Genomic DNA, 17,410 nt, shown 5'->3' on the forward strand with positions numbered 1-17,410 from the left:
TAATTAAGACATAAATAATTACAGTTGTACTATACATTTTTAAAATATGTTTTTAATTACATTTTTTTTATTTGACAGTACAATAGAAAGTTTGAATATTTTTATTTAATAATAATCACAATACAAAAATGATAACATGCATTATTATTGTTAAAAACACATTTATTTGTATTTTATTACTATTTATTTGTATTTGGAAATACTCACATATTTATTAAAATATGGTTCGCACTCAAAAAAGTTTTCAGAGTAACCAGTCATTTTTCATTATTCAATCATTTTATGTTCTATGCTGATGCACTTCTATACAAAAATACCACAATTCTTTCCAAATAGTCATCTGTCATTCAAATCATCTGGTGAAAATTATTGTATTTTTTTGTTTTGTTTATTGCAATAGGCTATATATATATATATGTATTTTTTTTTTTCATATCGTGAAGTTGTACTTTACAGATATTAAAATTAGACTCATTTCCATTGTGAAAAGCATGGAGAGAAGCAGGATTTGTTGGTAAGATCAGAATTAAGCTGAGTTGATCAAGAGAATGGCTCATTCCATCACTCACACATCTGTGAACAGAAAGGAAAGACCATTGACTGTATTTAAAAAGTCAGCTGACAGTTAAGTTTCGAAAGCACAGAAAAGACACACGACCCAGTTATTCACCCAAAAGCTTGTGATCCTCCTTGCAAATGCTGACAGACTGTTCAAAAATTCCCTTAATGTCAAAATGACTTCAGAAGCTATAGTAACTTCTGACATTTTAATAGAAATGCTGTTTCATCCAACAAAAACAAAACGTTACTTAACCAGCCAACTAGACTTCCTCATATGACAATGGTGGTAACATAAATAAAGTAAATTTTAAGTGAATCTTGAGCAGAATATGTTTTATGTAAATACATTTTAAAGTGGAACTGGGTAGTGTAATGGCTTGTTCTTACTCTGACAAATGTTGTGTACTTCTCAGGTGTGGCGGCACTCATGACGGTTGTATAAACAGTGATCCTGGAAGGAAGAACATACTCACATTAAAAAGCCTTATTACAGAAAAAGTGAGCTGAAGACACAAGCACTTAACACTCCACAACCCTAAACCAATGCACTTACACTAATGTTCCAATTGTATTAAAGCTGTATTAGAAATTATAAGATGCTATAGGACTCCTTCCAATCAAATGAAACCAGTATCAAAAATCCATTTTTGCACTGCAGTGGTTGATATATAAAATCGATATCACAAATAGTACTCTTGCTCATGTGATAATAATGCTATATGTTAAATATATAGCATTATTATATATTATATATTATTATAGCATAAATAAATATATATATATAAACAATTTTCCGACCTGCTTTTTTGAGGTGAAAATGAGGATCTAATCTGTAAATTTGTTTAAATTTTTCATTATGTATGAAATTATGTCATTTTATTTTCTTTGTATACATTTTATTTTCTTTGTATATCTATATAATATTTGTGATAACATTCCCAATGCTATGTACCATCTTTATGCAGACGACACTACTATTTATTGCTGTGCTTCATCAGCCTCACAAGTTCTTCATTATTTACAATCAGCATTTTAAATTGTACAGTTTCGTCTATGTCAACTTAAACTGGTTTTAAATATAGATACAACTTTTTTTCAAAATCCAAAGCTCTACCAAGGAATCTTACTGAAATTATATCTTCCCAAGGAACAAAAATAAAATACGTTGCGAGTTATAAGTACCTGGGTATTTTATTTGATAGCCAATTAACTTTTAAGCTCCATATTGATAAACTACTTTCTAAACTTAAACGTAAATTGGGTTTTTATTTCAGAAACTTTATTTCCTTTTAGTGCAAGGAAATATTTGGTATCTGCAACCTTTTTACCACTTTTGGATTATGGAGATCTGCTTTACATTAATGCCCCAGTACATTATTTTTTAAAAATTGATACCGTCTATCATAGCGCTTTACGTTTCATTACTGGTTATAGTTATCAAGCACATCATTGCACTTTATATGATAAAGCCGAGTTGCCATCTTTGTATACTCGAAGAAGTTTTAACCGGTATTGTTTTATTTGTGGTCTTATTTGTCTCTCTGCGTTTCTAAAACAAATGTTTGCTACAATCTTCGTTCTAATGATTTGTTATATCTCAAGGTTCCTTGAGTTTGAACAGAGCTAGGAAAAAAAGGCTTTAAATATAATGCTTCTGCTTGGAATAATTTACAAAACTTCTTAAAGCTGACTATGCTTCCATTACTAAATGAGTTTAAGTTACTTTTAACTGATTATATGTTTTAACCTTTGGTAAACTGCTGTTGTGATCCTTGATTGTGTTTTTGTGTTTTGATGTGTATTTGTATGTCCATGTTATTGTAGCTGCTATCTTGGCCAGGTCACTCTTGTAAAAGAGATTTTAATCTCAATGAGTTTTTAACCTGGTAAAATAAAGAATGAAAGAAAACTGGGACAAATAACTAACAATGTTGTGTCAGCGGAATGATAAAAAGTTGTATGTTTCTAGCATAGACTAAATCCTCTCCTTTTTCTTCTCTGCGTTTCTCCTCTGCTCTAGCTTGCTCCCTCCTTTAGCTTTCTAATAAACCTGGCATTGTATACTATGAATGTTGGCTCTGTGACAAATTCCAAAAAAATTGTAAGTCACTTTGAATAAAAGCATCTGCTAAATGCATTAATGTAAATGAATATCATCATATGGTTACAAAGAACCCACTAGTACCACATGACAAAATAACAACTCTGACAAACAATGATAAATAAAGTTAGTAGAGCAAGATGAGTTTAAAATCAGTGTTAAGTTTGGGCATCAGACAAGAAAGAGGGTGAGAGTTCAACAGATATCAATGCTTGGACTGTTCTGATTTCCAGCTGAGAAACTGAAACAATGAGTGTCTGTGAAGCTGTGTGAAAAAGCAGAGGATTCACAAGACTTGTTTCTGTGATCTCTTCAGGATAATACTTAAATTCTGCATTGCGTTGTTAAATCCTAATAATAAAACCTCTATGAGGAAGTATATGAGAAATGATCACTCTACTTGTCATAACCATAAAATATCATGTGATAGGTGAAAATACATAACTGTCCTCCTTACCCATTACATACAGGATTCACAGACAAAACCTGTAAAAATGAAACTGACATGGTCACTGTATCAACACATTTTTCAATAAATTATTTAATGAAAGTCCATACTATCAAAAAACACAAATAACATTAAAGAAAAATCTTCAGATCTTTTTGATATCCAACAGCAGAAATTGCTTATGATTGAATGCATTTACTTATATACTAAAAAACATTTATAAAAGCACATTTTATGGTACATTAACAATGTACCGTAGAACAGAACTAAATGCCATAACATACGACAATAATAGGCAGCCAAAATGGATTTGTTCATACCTCATACAGAGAATCCATACTAATATGGTTTTGACCAGTAGAATTTAATGCTTTCATTGCCACATCTCTAAAAAAAAAAGAAAAAAAAAGGAAATGTGAGAAACAATTCTTAATTTGTTCCGTTCAGTAAATAATCCCTCATTTATGCTGTCATATTATTGATTACAAAAAAGAACTGTCAGCTTGCCTTCTGTGATCTCGTTTAGGGGCGGGTAGCCAGTGGTCAGAATTTGTTTCAACTCTATACCAGCTAAAATAAGCAACAGTCAAAATCACAGGTTTAGTAATGTAAACACTTTCAGGAAAACACTAGTACTATATAACAAAATGGTCAAATGGAAGCCTATTGTAGTATTGTCATCACTTTTGTCTTTCATTATAACATTTTTATATCATTTAAAAATGATGGTTGATGTTTACTTTCCATGAAGTGCATCCAGGGGCCAGATGTCAGCTGATCCTTCCCTGTTTCTGGTGATGACCACACCCTCACCAGCATGAACACCACCCAAAATGTAATAAACATCTGTGATGATCGGCACCTTGGCCAGCCTCACTACTGCATCCTGGAAATCCACAGCTGTTTCAAGAGTCTGAAGAGAATCAAACAAAACAGATTTATTCAATGCAAAAGTCTCTTCATAGTAAAAAAAATCAGTAAAATACTGAATTGTACATGTGTTCTCTCACCTCTCGTACTAGCCAGCTAACTGGAGAACTTTTTAATAAAATGGCTGAAATTATGTTCTCCCACCAATGTCCCTTATCTGTGGAAATACAGACATCATAAAATCTGTGCAAAATTCACTAGATGATCTCATTTAAAAATAAAAATAAATCAAACCTACTGCGTTCATTGCCAGACACTGTAAACTTGTTGGGGCTCTGTCCAGTCCACAGCCCAACATAACCAGCAAAAGTGGTTCCTCTGTAGGCCACCTGTAGAGAAACAAATTTCAGAATATAATTTTCATGAAATAATCAGATAGAGTAAAAGAGTACGCGTATTTGGTGTGCTGTCCGAGAGGATGGCTTCAAACTCGAACCCAGAGTACTCCCTCGTATCCCTGGCTGGGATAGGAACCAGCCAATAGTGGTGGAGGGATGCAGAAAACAGTCGAGGAACGTATGGTGAGTCGGCTTTATATATATAGGTCTCCTCTCATGCTGACTGGAAAGATCGGTAACACTTTAGTTTAGGGTCCAATTCTCAGTATTAAAGGTAGGGTAGGTAGGAATTTTATAAAAAACTTTTTCCCACATTTGTTTAAACTTTCTATATATATCAATACATAATTAAAATGTAAGTACTCTGAAAAAAAAGAGTATAAAAATCGAGTGACTCTAGACCGTTTAATCTGCATTAAACACAGCTCATTATTTCCATTCGGGACGAAACAAAGGATTGGCTTAGGCGACTGTCACTCTCTCGCAACCATAGCAACCACCCTTTTGCCACACAGGATCTGCTCATATGCGCGCGCACCCGTTTGATTTGAGGAATTCAAGAGGCACGGAACCTAGGAATAGCAAAACAATGGCAGAGAAAGAGCAATCAAAAATTCACATTACCGGCATATGCAGTTAGCGAAGGCAAACAAGGCAAAAAAGGAAGACAGTACTAGAAAAGGTAATGAACAAAAAGTCTTTGAATAAAACGCGTGTCAATATCCTCGGACCCTAGTTGCACGGCCTCTTGCACGACCTCCTCTGCTTCGCCCTCGACCCCGGACCTGTCCTCGAGCTGACGATGCGGTACTTGTCTCTGGAGTGTAGTCCTCATCAGAGTCAACAATGCTTTCATCATGGAAACTCTTACATGCAGAACACCATATATGTTATGAATCTTACACGAAATTCATCTTCATCACAGTGTAAATGATGGTAATGGAAAAACGTGTATGCAATGCAACCTGTTTTTAGCTTTGCCTTATAGATATAACTAGCTCGTTAGCGAATCAAAAAATATATATTTTAAACTTTACCAATATCAATATGCTAGCTTGATAGTGAGTACTAAAATACATCTTATTTGTTTATATTCATAATGATAAAGTTAGATTTTTTTATTACATGTGATTCTGACATGATGTCACTACATGCACTGTGCTCCTTCCTCTCCGCTTGTCTCAGGTAAATAATGCGTCTTCCAGTTCAGCGGTCGGAGTCGCGCGTTCATGTGTTTTGGGGGCGTGGCTTTGGAAGGAGCCCAGAAGGGAGGGGGTGGAGTGAATGGAAATAATGAGCTGTCTTTAAAACAGTCGTGAGAGGTCTACAGACACTCGATTTTTATACTTTCTTTTTCAGAGTACTTACATTTTAATTATGTATTGATATATAAATAAAGTTTAAACAAATTTGGAAAATAAGTTTTTTAGACAATTCCTACCTACCCTACCTTTAACTAGTTCCTTATCAGCTTGCATATTACAAGGATATTGGCTGTTTATTAGTACTCTTACAGCACATATGTCTGCATTAGTCTGCATGACCATATTCTACATTCCCAATACCTAAACTTAACAACCACCTTGTTAACTATTAATAAGCAGTAATTAGTTTACTGAGGCAAAAGTCGTAGTTAATAATTCATTCTTAGTGAGAATTGGAGCCTAATCTAAAGTGTGACCGATAGATCTTTTGAACGTGTTCCTCCCAAACTTTGTTAATAAAACATTATAAAAATATACAAATAATAATCACTTTATTACCTTTCCATTTTTCATGAAATGTACGTCTAGAGTTAGATTTCTGAGCACGTCGTGGGGATAGTCCAGGTTTCTTCCATGGTATATATTTCCCTTTGAATCCTGAGTCACAATACTGGTGCAAAACCTGAAAAAAGCAAAGCAACCACAATGAATGTTGAAAAGACGTTGGCAACTTTCAAGTGTTTTTTGTTGTACCAAAAAATGCAGAAAAGGTCAACAGCTATACAGTACTTACGCAGATACTTCATAGGCAAAGTTCAGCAGCACGATATCTGAAATGTCAGTCCCGTAGAATGATGCCATGCCCTGTATTTCTCCAGCATACGGCTGTGGGATGTATTTCTCCAGAGCCTCAACTATAGGTTTAATGGCAACATGAACCCATTTGGGAACAGTCGAGCTGCAGAAGAGGGTGTTTAAGACATAAACACATAAGACATGCTGTGGATCTGGAATGATGATGACAAAAACTGACTAAACTTTACCCTACAGGTAAAATAACGACAGGTAAGTTGCAAAACGATTGTGAATCAAAAACGAGAGGGGGAATGCCAGCCTTCTCAGAAGCGCTTTAACCACGTGATTCGTGTATGCATTTTTTATGCTTTGCGAACGTTTCTGCGATTACAAATTTTGTGCTTAAACCTGTACAACTCGTCAGTTAGGTAAAATTATCTAATGGCTAACAAAAACCTTGTCAAAATTGCAAGAATACCATCGAAAGCAACTTCTCGTAGTGTGTGCGCGTGCGGTATCAGACTATTAGATACTTACTCGATCACTTCAGATGCAGCTTTTCTCAAGAAATTAATGTCATAGAGGTTCTTCAGAGGAGCCCATCTCTGATTGGCGGGCACGTCCAGACTGATGTTCACCACTGGAGGAGAGAAATCGGCTGTCGATACGCAGAAAAATGTCACGCCGAGAAATAGACAAATCTGAAGCTTCATGGTGAATGCTGAACACTAACTGTCCTTGTGATAGTGACATTTGAATAAGCGAAACCAAATAAGAGTCCTTCAAACTGCCCAACGTCTGTATTTGAAAACAAGGAACTGAAGTGATTGTTGTGACAGTAACACATTAACCACAAGGGGGTGGTGTCCACTGCAACTGTGTGAAATCATAGCTTCTTTGGTTTGAGTATAGGGTTTCTGTTCAAGAAGCTTCGTTGCTTTATTTTTTGACTTTCAGACATTCATTTACAATTTTTTTTTTTTACCCAAGATTTCTGTGGTCTCAGATTGAGGAAACGCAGTATTTATTACGCACAAACGTCCACATGATGTTCAGAAATGCATTTCCTGGCATTTGTACATACGTTATGTATACCCCATTGTATATTCAAATTATTATTATTTTTAAATATTAAATTTCCTATTTACTTATTCTATTTTCATTATTTATTATCCTGTCACTGTCATTCTGTTTGTACTGTGGAAGCTTCTGTCACCAAAACAAATTCCTCGTATGTGCAAACTTGATCTGGCATATAGCCAGAAAGGTAAACAGCTAAACAGCACTTCTACTCACATGACTTTATTCAGACGTTTTGCTATACGCCATTGGTGTCAAAACGAGTAGCATTCTTATGGAATAAATACGTAAGTTAATTATTAGTTAACTTAATTATATTTATAATAAATATTACGTAACTTTTATTAGCGGCGTTTGTCCCAGAAGTAGTTTCCCATTCATATTCAATCCATGAAGCCATGAACCACACCAAATCAAGCAGCCACGAGGCGAATCGTGGCGAGTTTTTACCATAGACAGTATATTTGTAGCAACAACAAAAACAGTTTAAAAAAACGTATGCTGGTTAACTGCCCACCATAGAAATAAGTAAGATTATTAGTAATTGTTATTAATAAATACATTTTTAATACCATATGATATATTTTTGACAGCTTCTGTTTCTTCTTTTTTCTTTTTTTAAAGATAGGGTAATAAGCCATTTTTATTACAATGCCAATGCCATATATTACAATGACTGCAGCATAATTTATTTATTTATTTTACTTTTTTGGGAAAACATGCTTTTGGACATGTCAGGACTCTTGGGTGGAGTACCAGCGCATGCGCACTCAAGTCCACAAGGGTGAAAGTTATATCAGCTGCTGTTTGACAGCAGGGAGCGCGGTCGGTCCAAGTGTTTACTGTTGCTTTGCCACCCCCATCAACAGGAGCGATTTTAGAGTGAGTTTGGTCATTGTTAGGAATATATTTACTGACATGTGCTTTATTTTGCGATGTTGTAGGCTACTACGACAAAAACTGCACTCGTTGCACACCCACGCTGCCGATCACAGCAATTATACTGCGCTTATATGACATTATGTCACTGAATTTTGTTGTTTCCTTTGTGCATTGACGACAGGTAGGCTATTAAACAGTGTTGTATTTGGTAATGCTCGAATTCTTCCGATGATTTACAAATAATTTCCTTCGGTTAAAACATACACTTTCAGTTTTGTGTCCGCAGAGCTATATATGGTTGTCCTTGAGGAGAATTGCGATAATAAATGCAATTTTTGGACTGTGGTTTAGTAAGCAGGTTATATCCATAGACTGTAAAAAAAAAAAAAAAAGGTTATATCAGAGGCAGAATATTTTTTCGCGACCTTCTGCGCAATAACCTATGCATAATTTAGCTCTTCTCTGGTGTGTTGTATAAACGTGTGTTACTGTGTTATAGCAGCGGTAATTTGACTCATTTTCTTTTAGCAGGAATAAAAGGTTTTGTCTTGATTAAACATGAAGATTGCTGTACTTGGAGCGACTGGTCAAACCGGACAGCAACTGGTGAATCAGGCTCTTCAGCAAGGACACTCCGTCACAGCTGTCGTCAGAAACCCGGGAAAACTGACTGTAACACACGAGAACCTCAAGGTAAATAGTAGGATAAACATTTAAGAATTTCAAAGTTTCATTTCAAAAGGTATTATTGTTTTTTTTTTTTTTTTAAATGGCATAAGGAGTGGACTGCACATCCACTATCTCAAATGTAACTAAATTCGATTAGCAATGTCCTTCATGACAAACTGAAGCGTATCTTACATTTGTAATGTATTTATATAAAGTATGAGTATATAGTCTGAGTTACTCGCTCTTGTTTTCTTTCTTATCTAGTTGACTCAAATTTGCACAATGATTAATGTTGGAAAGGACTTTTTAGTTTATAATTTGAATAAAAGTAAGGACTTCTAAGTCACCAAGGTGCAAAGGTGAACTTTTTAATGCATAACCTACATGCAAGTGTTTGTTTTCCATGAGTTTTTGTGTCTACAATTCAGCATAACATCACAAGGGTGGCATAAAAAATTAATGTGATCGATTTATGGGTTGATATCATCACATGATTGGCTTGCCCCACATTTTTGTGCAGAAAGTATGCTATTTTATGGACAGTTATCCAGACACAGCAAATAAGGGTATGATTTACACCAAGCCGCCAGTGTAGATAATACTTCATGTGTTCAAGAGTAGATTTTCAGTGACCACTTTGTAGTTACAACTAGCGTGCAACCTCATAACCATGTAACCTTGTTTAATTGCATGCCCTCATGTGATAGGTGGTTGAGGGAGACATTTTTTCTGAAGACAGCCTGAAACCGCATTTCAAAGGCCAGGATGCTGTGTTGTCCTGTCTTGGCTTTCCAATCTCATTTTTTTATGGAATCACTGGCTACACCCAGTCTATGACGGCAGCATTAAATGCTATGCGTGATGCCAAAGTGAATCGAATCATCACCATGACCTCATGGTACACTGACCGTAAGTGCTGTTATTATTTGTAGGTACATGAATCTGAAGGTTCTTTACTAGGGGTGTAACAATATATCGTGTCACAATATATCACAATACAAAAAATGCAACAATATGTATCGTGGATGGTGGCAATCTGTTTTGCATAGTTACAAAAAAAGAGTTTTAGTGTCAGTACTACATTAAACTACTATATATAATGTTGAATATAATGTATAATAATGCAATGGGGGAATATTTGTGGGTTCTAATAATACCAACTGTCTTATGTTACCAGTAAAAAGTGACTTGCATTATTTTAAATATATCTAGTCAGTGAAAGAGTGTAAGCATATTCGTCTAAAATAATTCTGTTTTCAGCTTCAGAAACATGAATATTTGTATTCTGGTGTCGCTATTGTCCTGTGCATTGGGTTACCAGCACCAAGTCCAAGCCTATTCATTTCCACCCATAATGTAATACCAAATTTTAGCATTTTAATCAACAGTTCATTTTTCATTAACCTTTTACCATAAGTCTTGGAGTATCGCAATAATATTGTATCGTGAGTTCAGTATCGTGATATGTATCGAATCGTGACATGAGGGTATCGTTACACCCCTATTCTTTACCTTACAGAGTATTTTTGGTCTGATCAGTTGTCTGGTATAGTAATTGGACTGTTATGACACTCTTCACAGCTAATTCAGGCTCCAATTCTTCCTTATTCATCCGCTTCATGTTGCTTCCCATGATTAGAAGCGTTCTGAACAACATGTATGAAATGGAAAACTTTCTTAAGCAGACTGATGACATCAACTGGACTGTTGTCCGGCCCCCTGGCCTCAAGAATACACCAACAACAGGTGGGATTTATAAATAAAACAAATTTTGATATGAATTAAAATATAATAAATGTATACATTTTCTTCGATTGTTGTTACATTAAAGCGGTGCTATCAGCTCACAGGTGCTAGGGGGAAGCGAGACAGCCACCATTCAACCTGAAAAAAGTCATATAACCATTCCAATGACTCTGAAACTGTTCAGTTAAAGGTTGTATCAGCGATTTCAGGCCCAAACATAAATGATCACATTCATCTAATCTTTCCTAACGATCCGCTAGCTTTTTGCGCTCACGCGAAAACCTCACAACACCCACCCCTGTCGGTGATTGGTTGGAACACTATTTATTTTGGTTTTGAGTGGTTGGTGAAACCAACTGTTTTTGTGTGCAGATCTCAGAGCCTAGGCTGCCTACAGAGACGCGTTTTTTGACGGCATGCTTATGGGGCGGGCAGCTTGCGGATCGTTAGGAAAGATTAGATGAATGTGATCATTTATGTTTGGGCCTGAAATCGCTGATACAACTTTTAAGGTAAATAAATCTAAAAATGCATAGTTCCCCTTTAAATAACAGGTAAAATGTAGTGAGGGACTACATGTAAAAATGTAGTATTTTTATTTAGGGAAACTTTTACATCACTATTTTGAACTGAGGAAATCATCACCCGCTCTGAGATGCGAGAGCGGTGTCCGATTTGTGAACGAGCTGATTCTTTTTAATTAACCTGTTAAATCGGTTTGCAAATCGCAATGAACAAATCATTCGTCAATTGGATTGCCACAATTCACTGATTCAAATGATCTGGTCAGAGCGAGTCTCCAGTTAACAATTCACTGAATTCACAAGTCTGACTCAAAATGAGCCAAGAACTTGAGATCCTCGGAGCTTACTAATGCTGAATTTTAGGATTTATTATTGTAAATGAAAATCGTATTCATGGCATGACTGTCAGTTGTTTGTGAACTACAGGGGTCCTACGTAGTAGAGTATGGAAAAGTATGGAATTTGATTTGAGTAACTTCCAGGTCTGGATAAGTATGTAAAAAAGAAAACAGAATATGGAAAAAAAATTGTGTTTCCAGGCTAATACTCCTATTTATTTTTCTAAAATATATAATTTAGAAAAAAAAAAAAAAAAATTTATCATACAAGCAGTGTTTTCATGGCAGAAGTTTAGTGATCATTTAGTGAATGAAATCAAGGCGCACATTTTCATTACACAAAACGTCTCGGTTACAAATGTAACCCTGGTTCCCTAAGAAGGGGAACGAGACACTGTGTCTGACAAGACGCTATGGGAAACGTCATCAACGTGACTGGTGTCTGAAGCACGTATTTAAATGCAACAATGTCATTGGCCGGCGACAGTCCGTGATGTCACTCCTGGTGCGACCATGAGTATACAAGGGTGCTTGTAGTACACATCATCAACTTCTTCGTCTGAAGGAGACGTAAGCAGGCAAGCCTGAGACATGCCAGTGTCTCGTTCCCCTTCTCAAGGAACCAGGGTTACATTTGTAACAGAGATGTTCCCTTTCGAATAGGAACTCGCACTGCGTCTGACAAGACGCTATGGGGAACAAATACCCACTATGCCATGCTGAGGGGAATGACTGCCTGATCGGCTGTGACTAAGCACTCAAATAAAAAAGCACCTTGGCTTGACCCACTGCCGCGTATTCCCTTCCATTCAGCGGGGACAGACGTGATATGAGCCTCTTCATAGAGAAACTCTTTATAATAACGCGCAGTCGTGTGTGTCCTCAGGTGTCAGATAATGCTGACACAGAGGCATGCACTTCCTGAAACGCATTACCCGCCATTCATCATAACACTTATCATAAAGGTTGGTGACACATCCTTGGAAAAACTCCTGAGATCCAAAAGCTAATGCCAGCGACTTATATGGTGACTTGACAGCTGAGGACGGGCATTTCACTCACGTTGGATGCGTCATCGTCACATTTGTACAGGCCGTAGTCTACTCTTTGAATTCATGATTGGTTGACTGCCAGATTAAAATATTAAATAGAACTTACCTTTTTCCTTAAACTTACCTTACCATACCTTTTTCCATCAGATCATCCCCTACGTTGTCTACATTTAAATCATCTCTTAAAATGTTTTTTTTTTTTTTCTCATGCTTAACTCGATAACACCTTTAGTTTGGTTTTAATCATGTTTTTATTTGTTTGGTGATGTCTTGTATTAATTCTGCTATTTTCTGATCTGGTTCGGAGCCCTGCTTTTAATACTTAAGTACATAAAAAAATCAAGTACTTTTATAAAATTGAAAAGGAGAAATAGTTTATTAGAATATCTGTACTTTTACTCAAGTACTTGATTTGTTTACTTTGTCCGCCACTGGTAAAATGCTTATTGACAAATTTGCCTTTACTGCAAAGCTATTAGATTATCACAAATTGCATTTTTGTATTTTGTTAAATTTGTGGTAATTTTTCTCATTCTTTTCAAAGCCAATGAGTTCCTCACACATGAAGGTTATTATGTCCCTGATGAAAATGGTCTGCCAATCGGCCAGTCTGTGTCAAGAGGAGATGTGGCTCGTTTCATGCTCTCTCTACTCAATAACAATGCCTGGATGAAGAAAGCTGTTGCTATTGTCACCAAATGAGTTTGCACTTTGCTTGCTCAATGTGAACTAGAGAAAAACATTTATTTCATAATGAGATTTTCCCCCTATTGTTTTACTTCAATGAAAGGTTAGAATGTTGTGTATTTTTTTAATGAAAGATCAAAAGGATAAATGCAGATTTATTCTCACAGCTGCCTTTACTCATATTTACCAAGGGTGCCAATATTAGTGGAGGGCACTGTATATGATGCTTATTTTAATTTTAAAATGTGTTTCTTAATGCCAAAGAAAGGTGTGCAGAATTACAAGAAAATGTAATTCATAAAACCTTGTTGAAAATGCATTTTGTGATGTACACTGTTAGACTTTTCAAGGGTTTTTTACAGTAACACTGTTGCCAGTAAGTTACTGTAATTAAGATTTACAGTACATTACCGGTTTCAGTTTTACAGTATGGTACTGTAATTGTGTAATACAGTGCATTACTGTAAAACGAAGTTAATCAGTACACTACTGTAATTATTTTTTATTTGTACTAAATTAGATTTCATAATTTTGATATATAATTAATTTTATTTTTATCCTACATAAATACTACTAACATACAAACCAATTAGACAAAGTTATTACAAAATACCATTTTTTTATTTAAAACATTTCATATATATCACAAAATATACAGTCTGCCAATGCTGGAAATTATGTGTGAAATTTTTACACATTAATGGGTGAGTTTAGGGACAACGTTTTTTGTGTTAATTTTAACTCATTCATTGTGTTAATGATTTTAGCAAAGTAAATATGTCAGAAAGGTTAGCACAAAGATGTGTAAACGTGTTAAATTAACACATTATGTGATGTCCTTCACTGCACACATTGTTAAAATCATACATAAAATCTTAAACAAAACGTTAGCATTTGACAAAATGAATGTAGAGTCATTGGTTGTTTAGCTTATACAAGTATTATAATGAAATATCAACTATTACATTCATAAAACTGCAGAATATAAATACATTTTTAAGCAGTCAAAAAGGAAATGTCCAACACAGGACAAAACACAGTTCTTTTCACAATACATGACACATAACCCTACCTTCAAAATAATTTCACTTATTTACAAAAATGTGTTGGATTCATGTACACTGGTGGCCAAAAGAAGTATTTAAGTGTCTTAATGTTTTTGAAGTCTATTTGATTCTCAAGAAACATTTCTTATTATTATCAATATCTGACTGTCTACCCCTCAGTCTACTTCTACTTCTACGAGTAAAAATCATCATCAAAATAATCTTTAAAAAGTCAACACAATGTTTTTGTCCACCTTTGCGAATAAATGAACTTCTCCAAAGATTGGTTCCTGTTCAGAACTTGATTGACAACATCAGAATGTTCCCTGGTCTGTATGCGTGTCCACAAACACTAATGTACTCAGTCCTTCAGAGGAGAGCCCGGTTCCAACACTATATACTGTAAGAGAGAGAGAGAGAAATAAATAAATATTAGTGTCAAAATATTTTTAATCTCCTTTTTTTACATTTTTATTATTATGTTTAAAATAACTTAAGAATATATATTTGTAAACAGCTTTGGCAATAGCATATTCAAACATTTCAACTGAACTAGCCCATTTCAGCTCATCTGCAGTGAAGGGGTCCCTGTCTGAGACAAATATACATTAAGACACATGCAAGAAATCACTGAGTGATGACCGTTCTCATTCCTACAGTAGTTAACCCACCTGTGCGCTGATGTTAGGACCTTCCTGTTCAGGTGGGACTGCAATGGTAGAGAGTCTTCTGCCTAATAAAATATCAAAATAATGCAAAAATATAAACTTAAGTTGTTTAGAATGCTAGATTTGGTATGAATGAATTAGTGAGAGTTTTAGTGCAGTACTTACCTGGATACATTTAATCTGGTGAGACTGAACAAAGAAAATGGTCCATCTTCTGATTGGTTCATTTGCTGTGTAATAAATATAAAGTTAGACATGATGCAAAGGTCACTTATTTGATATAAAGTTAGCCAATTTTATAGAGATTTTATAAGATATTGTATGCTACCTAGTCTGCACCAGTGGCTCCAAAGCACTTATATTGCTAATCATTTCAGCAAACTTATGTCAAAATATATCACAAATGGCCTAACCTTAACTTATCTCCGGAATCTTGCTATAAGTCACTGGCGCGAATTGGCGCTTTGTTGCAGTTGCCTTTAAACATACGAAAATGGAAGTAAATATTCAATTCCATTAAAAAAACTATATGTTATAGTATGCAAACTAATGCTAAAACTAGAAAGGTGGTAGCTAAGTTAGCCAAATAAAACTTAACGTTAGCTAACATACAATGTTATTTTCTCATCAGTAGGCCACATTATCTACAACCAAAACAGAATTTCACATAGTTAATTTATTGTTAATGCAAACTAAGCGTTGCTCGTTGGCGTATTTTAACTCGACAACAAAGTCTGTAAAATGAAACGTTAGCGCAGTTTACTGTGGTAAAGTTCGATACCGCCATGTTACGTCAAAAACAGTACAGCAAATTTAAAAAATACAGTAAGTCTCTGTATGTGGTGTTAGACGTCACAGAAAATTCCCATGATGCAATGGGAATCACAGTTATTTACTGTAAAGAGAAATAGCAGTATAATACTGGGGGATTTAAAGTAAATAACTGTAGAAATTACAGAAAAGTCTAACAGTGTAAATTGGGTTTAACATGAAATTCCAGGGGTAAAAATGGAGAGCAAAGAAATGACAATAAGCTGCATGCACTTTGTCTTCTCTAAAATACTGCATATGAATTGTGAAATTAAATGTGAAAGGCCATATTTTTTATCAAGGCAACATTTGTTCATTTCTAATCATTATTAGTCTATAATTTTAGACATTTGTGTGCATTATGTGTAACATAAAACAAATTAATCCCTGTCTTAATATTTTAAGCTATTTTTTCAATTCCAGCCTACTTTAAAACACCATTATATAATAATAAAAAAACATATTTTAATGGTATAAAAATGTTTTAGGCAAAATTCAGTTCTTAACTTTCTGAACTATATAATCCTGTCTAAACCTGTATTTTGCATGTAGGTTTATTGTTACTATATGTATAATTTTTTTTTTTTTTTACTTTATTTTTTGCATATTTTATGTTCATTGATGTATTCAGTTTCTCTTGGTTTTATACAGTACACATAGGCCTACAGATTTTACATTTTAAATGGATTTTATACAGCTATTGACAGCTATTTATACACTATGACTACTTGGATGTTCGGGTTAAAATTTTGGCTATATTGGTACATATGTTATTTAACATGTTAAATAAAGCACACTGACCTGCTATTTAACATATAGTCGTAAGTGATTTAAAACCTTTGATTTATGTATGAAAATGTGAAAATGTATCTCTGGTTTACTAGACAAAGTAAACACTAACTAATAGCAAAATATCTTTAGAGAGTACCTGAAGTTTGTTCCTGCCACAAACACTAATTGGCTCTTCGCCGTTCAAGGAGTTCAGCATAGACACAGAAATCGAAGTTTTGGAAGTGAATACTTTGTGAAACGATTTTAGTTTTGGTTGTTTGTTGTTGAGCAAATTAATGAATTAAACTGTCCTCTAATATTCAGTCTGCTAGATATAGTAAGTGACATTTGTTACGCAATTGGTGTGACCGAGTGTCTCATGACCACATGAGCGCAGTGTTGCACTGTTCATAATAAACCATTTCTGTGGTGAAAGGCTGATGTCAGTGTGACAGAGAGTCTAAAGCATACCTTGGAAATACATGTTGGTATGTTCTATATTGTGTTATAAGCTGATAGCTGCCTTATAATTGTTAAAGTAAGGGCCAAAGGACTTACAAAGCTCATACTTTATCATTAAAAACTTTCTAACAAAAGAACAGCCTGAACATTAGTGCTAAAGATTTTCTTTTGTGTTCCGAAAAAGAAAAGTCTTTAAGACTTGTGTAGTAAGATTTCACCCAGTAAATTGATATGTAGTAATTTTCTAAATAAAGGTCAAATCCAAAACCAACACAAGTCTGTCTATGTTGCAACCCA

General features: G+C 34.8%; 2 protein-coding genes across 3 annotated transcripts; one reads left to right on the top strand and one right to left on the bottom strand.

The window, feature by feature from the left end:
- Positions 1–32: 32 nt before the first annotated feature.
- Positions 33–7,232, bottom strand: LOC311082862 (N-acylethanolamine-hydrolyzing acid amidase-like). The gene is made up of 11 exons (XM_084114027.1): positions 6,916–7,232; positions 6,377–6,541; positions 6,142–6,265; positions 4,279–4,369; positions 4,121–4,197; positions 3,851–4,023; positions 3,618–3,680; positions 3,431–3,497; positions 3,120–3,148; positions 949–1,012; positions 33–573 (listed from the first exon to the last, which is right to left on the bottom strand). The coding sequence occupies exons 1-11, from the start codon at positions 7,089–7,091 to the stop codon at positions 562–564; spliced, it is 1,041 nt and encodes a 346-aa protein (XP_083970153.1). The 5' UTR covers positions 7,092–7,232; the 3' UTR covers positions 33–561.
- A 988-nt stretch (positions 7,233–8,220) lies between these two features.
- LOC311083485 (flavin reductase (NADPH)-like) lies at positions 8,221–16,694 on the top strand. Of its 2 annotated transcripts, none has more exons than XM_084115049.1 (5): positions 8,221–8,340; positions 8,872–9,033; positions 9,717–9,918; positions 10,591–10,755; positions 13,214–16,694. In XM_084115049.1, exons 2-5 carry the CDS (start codon positions 8,899–8,901, stop codon positions 13,369–13,371), a joined length of 660 nt encoding a protein of 219 aa, XP_083971175.1. In that variant the 5' UTR covers positions 8,221–8,340; positions 8,872–8,898; the 3' UTR covers positions 13,372–16,694. The 2 variants fall into 2 exon arrangements, with proteins under 2 accessions (XP_083971175.1, XP_083971176.1); XM_084115050.1 differs by having other exon boundaries at positions 8,231–8,340; positions 8,869–9,033.
- The last annotated feature ends 716 nt before the right edge of the window (positions 16,695–17,410 follow it).

This window comes from Abramis brama, assembly GCF_963993115.1.
Source record: "Abramis brama genome assembly, chromosome: 5".
In the NCBI taxonomy this organism is placed as follows: Eukaryota; Metazoa; Chordata; class Actinopteri; order Cypriniformes; family Leuciscidae; genus Abramis; species Abramis brama.